The sequence below is a fragment of the Oncorhynchus nerka genome, linkage group LG9a (genome assembly GCF_034236695.1).
Source record: "Oncorhynchus nerka isolate Pitt River linkage group LG9a, Oner_Uvic_2.0, whole genome shotgun sequence".
Classification (NCBI taxonomy): Eukaryota; Metazoa; Chordata; class Actinopteri; order Salmoniformes; family Salmonidae; genus Oncorhynchus; species Oncorhynchus nerka.
This window is the reverse complement of record NC_088404.1, coordinates 547,644-553,643: the sequence shown is the minus strand read 5'-3', so window position 1 is coordinate 553,643 and position 6,000 is coordinate 547,644. Positions and strand designations below refer to the sequence as shown.

General features: G+C 42.2%; 1 protein-coding gene across 1 annotated transcript in view; it reads right to left on the bottom strand.

Moving 5' to 3' along the window:
- The window catches only part of LOC115122664 (transient receptor potential cation channel subfamily M member 1-like), a 115,059-nt gene that overhangs the window by 72,372 nt on the left and 36,687 nt on the right, over nucleotides 1-6,000 (bottom strand). The window contains exon 7 of the mRNA XM_065022172.1: nucleotides 2,492-2,564. Within this exon, the coding sequence (XP_064878244.1) occupies nucleotides 2,492-2,564 (73 nt within the window). The remainder of the gene's footprint in view (nucleotides 1-2,491; nucleotides 2,565-6,000) is intronic.

Sequence of the window (6,000 nt, the reverse complement as noted above, 5' to 3'; positions counted from 1 at the left end):
TTCAGTGTAGGTTGAAAGAATTTTGTGAAACTCTAGGCAAATGACTTCTCCAAAAGCTAATTGGTAGTCAGGAGTCAGCTAACCTGGAGTACAATCATTAAAACAAGATTGGAGATGTTGGTTAGAGCTGCCCTGCCCTATAAAAAACACTCACAAAATTTGAGTTTGCTATTCACAATATGCATTGACTGCTGTGAACCATGCCTCGCACAAAAAAGATCTCAGATGATAAGAATTGTTGACTTGCATAAAGGGTTACAAAAGTATTTCTAAAAGCCTTGATGTTCATCAGTCCACGGTAAGATAAATTGTCTATAAATGGAGAAAGTTCAGCACTGTTGCTACTCTCCCTAGAAGTGGCTGTCCTGCAAAGATGACTGCAAGAACACAGCGCAGAATGCTCAATGAGGTTGAGAAGAATCCTAGAGGGTCAGCTAAATCTCTGGAACATGCGAACATCTCTGTTGACGAGTCTACGATACGTAAAACACTAAACAAGAATGGTGTTCATGGGAGGAAACCACGGAAGAAGCCACTGATCCGCAACCACAGAAAATGTTTGGTTGAGGTTATTGCTGCCAAAGGAGGGTCAACCAGTTATTTATTCCAAGGGTTCACATACTTTTTCCATCCTGCACTGTGAATGTTTACACAGTGTGTTCAATAAAGACATGAAAATGTATAATTCTTTGTGTGTTATTAGCAGACTGTGTTGAAGCAGACTGTGTTTGTCTATTGTTGTGATTTAGATGATCAGATCACATTTTATGACCAATTTATGTAGAAGTCCAGGTAATTCCAAAGGGTTAGCATACTTTTTCATGCCACTGTAAGTGTTATTGTCCATTAGTTTAATCCAATTAGGGGAGAGGTGGTAGGGTTAGGGGAAAATAATAAAGGAAAATATATTTTGAAAGATGTGTATATACACAGTACCAGTCAACTGTTTGGACACACCTACTCATTCAAGTGTTTTTCTTTATTTGTACTATTTTCTACATTGTAGAATAATAGTGAAGACATCAAAACTATAAAATAACACATATGGAATAATGTAGTAACCAAAAAGTGCTAAACAAATCAAAATACATTAAAGATTTTAGATTCTTCAAAGTAGCCTCCATTTGCCTTGATGACAGCTTTGCACACTCTGGGCATTCTCTCAACCAGCTTCACCTGGAATGCTTTTCCAACAGTCTTGATGGAGTTCCCTCATATGCTGAGCACTTGTTGGCCGCTTTACCTTCACTCTGCGGCCAAAATCATCCCAAACCATCTCAATTGGGTTAAGGTCGGGTGATTGTGGAGGACGGGTCATCTGGTGCAGCACTCAGCAGGCTCTCCTTGGTCAAATAATCCCTTACACAGCCAGGAGGTGTGTTTTGGGTCATTGTCCTGTTGAAAAACAAACGATAGTCCCACTAAGCGCAAACCAGATGGGATGGCGTATCGCTGCAGAATGCTGTGCTAGCCTTGCCGGTTAAGTGTGCCTTGAATTCTAAATAACAAACAGACCATGTCACCAGCAAAGCACCCCCACACCATCACACCTCCTCCTCCATGCTTCTTGGTGGGAACCACACATGCAGAGATCATCCGTTCACCTACTCTGCGTCTCACAAAGACACGGCGGTTGGAACCAAAAATCTCAAATTTGGACTCAACAGACAAAAGGACAAATTCCCACTGGTCTAACGTCCATTGCTCGGGTTTCTGGCCCAAGCAAGTCTCTTCTTATTATTGGTGTCCTTTAGTAGTGGTTTCTTTGCAGCAATTCGACCATGAAGGCCTGATTCATGCAGTCTCCTCTGAACAGTTGATGTTAAGATGTTAAGATGTGTCTGTTACTTGACCTCTGTGAAGCATTTATTTGGGCAGTAATTTCTAAGGCTGGTAACTCTAATGAACTTATCCTCTGCAGCAGAGGTAACTCTGGGTCTTACGTTCCTGTGGTGGTCCTCATGAGAGCTAGTTTCATTATAGCGCTTGATGGTTTTTGTGACGGCACTTGAAATGTTTCGGATTGACTGAACTTGTCTTAAAGTACAAAATAGTACAAATAAAGAAAAACCATTGACTAAGTTGGTATTCAAGCTGGTAAAGTACATACATACATACATACATACATACATACATACATACATACATACATACATAGTTTGGACACACCTACTCATTCCAGGGTTTTTCTTTGTTTTTACTATTTTCTACATTGTAGAATAATAGTGAAGACACCCAAACTATGAAATAACACATATGGAATCATGTAATTACCCCTGCAAAAACCCTGAAATGAGTAGGTATGTCCACACCTTTGACTGGTACTGTATATACAGTATATATATATATATATATATATATTTACAAAAATATGGGGGATTGGAAATGATGCAGAAAATTACATAAATGGAAACGACAATATCTATCTGCAATATTACTGCTGATCTAACCCCTAAAAATAAAACAATATAAGAATATTTAAAAGAGTTACCTTTTAATAAAGCAGTCAGAATGGCCATTTCAATATCTTGCTGTCCTTCAGAACCCATTCGAAACACTGTTATCTATGGAAGAGATGAGGAATAGAACAAACATTCACCACATTCTGTTCTTGATAGAGTTAAGAAAATATTTTAAAAATCAAGTAAAAAAATATTTTAAAAAGTAAAAACATTTCAAATACAAATAACACAATAAAATAACTATAATGAGGTTAATAATTAATAGGTTACAAGTTAATAATAATGAGGTTATATACCGAGTGAATGTGCTACAGGTTAATCGAGGTCATTTGTACATGGGGTAAAGTGGCTATGCATTGATAATAAACAGCGAGTAGCAGCAGTGTAAAAACAAAGGTGGGGGTGGCCATTTGATCAATTGTTCAGCAGTCTTGTGGCTCGGGGGTAGAAGCTGTTCAGGAGCCTTTTGGAACTAGATTTGGCGCTCCGGGGACCGCTTGCCTTGCGGTAGCAGAGAGTAAAGTCTATGACTTGGGTGATGAGTTTTTAGGCACATTTTTGGGCCTTTCTCTGAGACCGCATATTAAATAGGTTCTGGATTGCAGGACGCTTGGCCCCAGTGATGTACTGGGCTGTACACACTACACTACCCGTTAAAGCCGAGCAGTTGCCATACCAGGCGCTGATTCAACCTGTCAGGATGTTCTCAATGGTGCAGCTCTCGAACGTTTTGAGGATCTGGGGACACCTGCCAAATCTTTTCAGTCTCCTGAGGGGGAAAAGGCGTTGTAGTGCCCTCTTCATTACTTTCTTGGTGTGTTTGGACCATGATAGTTTGTTGGTGATGTGGACACCAAGGAACTTGAAACTGTCAACCAGCTTCACTACATCCCCGTCAATGTGAATGGGGGCGTGTTCGGCCCTCCTTTTCCTGTAGTCCACGATTATCTCCTTATTCTTGCTCACTTTAAGGGAGAGGTTGTTGTCCTGGCACCATACTGCCAGGTCTCTGACCTCCTCCCTATAGGCTGTCTCATCTCTGTCAGTGATCAGGCCTACCACCGTTGTGTCGTCAGCAAACTTAATGATGGTGTTGGGTCGTCCTTGGCCATGCAGTCATGGGTGAACAGGGAGTACATGAGTGGAGTAAGCATGCACCCCTGAGGGGCCCCCGTGTTGAGGATCAGCGTGGCAGATGTGTTGTTGCCTACCCTTACCACCTGGGGGCGGCCCGTCAGGAAGTCCAGGATCCAGTTGCAGAGGGAGGTGTTTAGTCCCAGGGCACTATAGTGTTGAATGCTGAGCTGTTGTCAATGAATAGCATTCTCACATAGGTGTTCCTTTTGTCCAGGTGAGAAAGGGTAGTGCGATTGAGATTGCATCATCTGTGGATCTGTTGGTGCGGTATGCAAATTGGAGTGGGTCTAGGGTTTCTGGGATGATGGATTTGATGTGAGCCATGACCAGTGTTTCAAAGCTTTTCATGGCTACAGACGTGAGTGCTACGGGTCCGTAGTCATTTAGGCAGGTTACCTTCGTGTTCTTGGGCACAGTACTAGGGCGGTCTGCTTGAAACATGTTGGTATTACAGACTCAGACAGGGAGAGGTTGAACATGATGCAGTGATCTGTGAGCTGCTCTGACAGCTGGTGCTTAAAGCTAGTGAGGGAGATATGAGTCTCCAGCTTCAGTGATTTTTGCAGTTCGGTCCAGTCATTGGCAGCAGAGAACTGAAAGAAAAGACGACTAAAGGAGGAATTGGCTTTGGGGGTGACCGGTGAGATATACCTGCTGGAGCGTGTGCTACGAGTGGGTGCTGCTATGGTGACCAGTGAGCTGAGATAAGGCGGGGCATTACCTAGCAGAGACTTGTAGATGGTGTCGTCTGCGTAGAGGTGTACCAGAGAATCACCAGCAGCAAGAGCGACATCATTGATGTATTCAGAGAAGAGAGTCGGCCCGAGGTTTGAACCCTGTGGCACCCCCATAGAGACTGCCAGAGGTCTGGCCAACAGTCCCTCCGATTTGACACACTCAACTCTATCAGAGAAGTAGTTGGTAAACCAGGCGAGGCAATAATTTGAGAAACAAAGGTTGTCGAGTGTGCCAATAAGAATGTGGTGATTGACAGAGTGGAAAGCCTTGGCCAGGTCGATCAATATGGCTCCACAGTAATGTCTCTTATCAATGGAGGTTATGATGTCGTTTAGAACCTTGAGCGTGGCTGTGGAGCACCCATGACCAGCTCTGAAACCAGATTGCATAGCGGAGAAGGTACGGTGGGATTCGAAATGGTCGGTAATCTGTTTGTTAACATGGCTTTCGAAGACCGTAGAAAGACAAGGTAGGAAAGATATAAGTCTGTAGCAGTTTGGGTCTAGTGTCACCCCCTTTGAAGTGATGAGCTTTTTGGGCACTATGGCGTTGAATGCTGAGCTGTAGTCAATGAACACATATGTTTTCCTTTTGTCCAGGTGGGAAAGGCAGTGTGGAGTGTGATTGAGAGTGTGTCATCTGTGGATCTGTTGGGGTGGTATATGTTTTGGAGTGGGTCTGGTGTTTCTGGGATGATGGTATTGATGTGAGCCATGACCAGCCTTTCAATGCACTTCATGGCTACCAACATGACTGCTACGGGGCAGTAGTCATTTAGGCAGGTTGCCTTTGTGTTCTTGGGCACATGGACTATGGTAGTCTGCTTGAAATATGTAGGTATTACAGACTCGGTCTGGGAGTTTGAAAATGTCAGTGAAGACAATTGCCAATTTGTACAGGTCCTGGTAATCCGTCTGGTCCCGCTGCCATGTGAATGTTGACCTGTTTCACCCTTGTGTGATGTTCATGTTTTTGTTATTCACCCAATGTTCGCAGGTTTGATGGACCCACAAAATTATTGGGTTTTAAAAAAATACAACCATAACAATTTACACAAAAATACTTAATACTTAGATGTTGGCTTATAGCAATTAAAAGAAATATGGAGAGCATATTTACCTCTGCTAGATCACATTTATCAATAAAAGCACTATTCATTTATTTTTTATAAAATGTGATTTTTTCAAATATAAATCAATTATAATCAAGTCATGAGTGGAATAAATCATCTTGAACAAATACACATGAAACACGGTTATCATTGTTGATGTTTATTGCTTTGAACTGAACAAATTGGAAGAACAAATTGTACATACAGTATTTTATGTAAATGATAAATGAGCCCCATTGAACAGAAATGTAGGCCGGTCTACACACAACATGAGGGCAGAGTTTTACTGTTTGTGTGTTGAAAATGTATTACTTGCACTTGATGCATGTGCACTGTGTCTTCCTGTCCTTCTTGGGTCCACACACATCACAGCACCACAGTGTACAGTGTCTCAGCGCTACTTCTTTTTGCTTCCGGCTGCAATCTACAATGATGAAAACACTTAGTTCAGGAATTTTACTGACATCTCACTCACATATTTAGTTACAGCAGGCCAAGGTAGGAGAGTCAGACACCAACACATGCAACAGCATCACTCACACTTACTTCTGG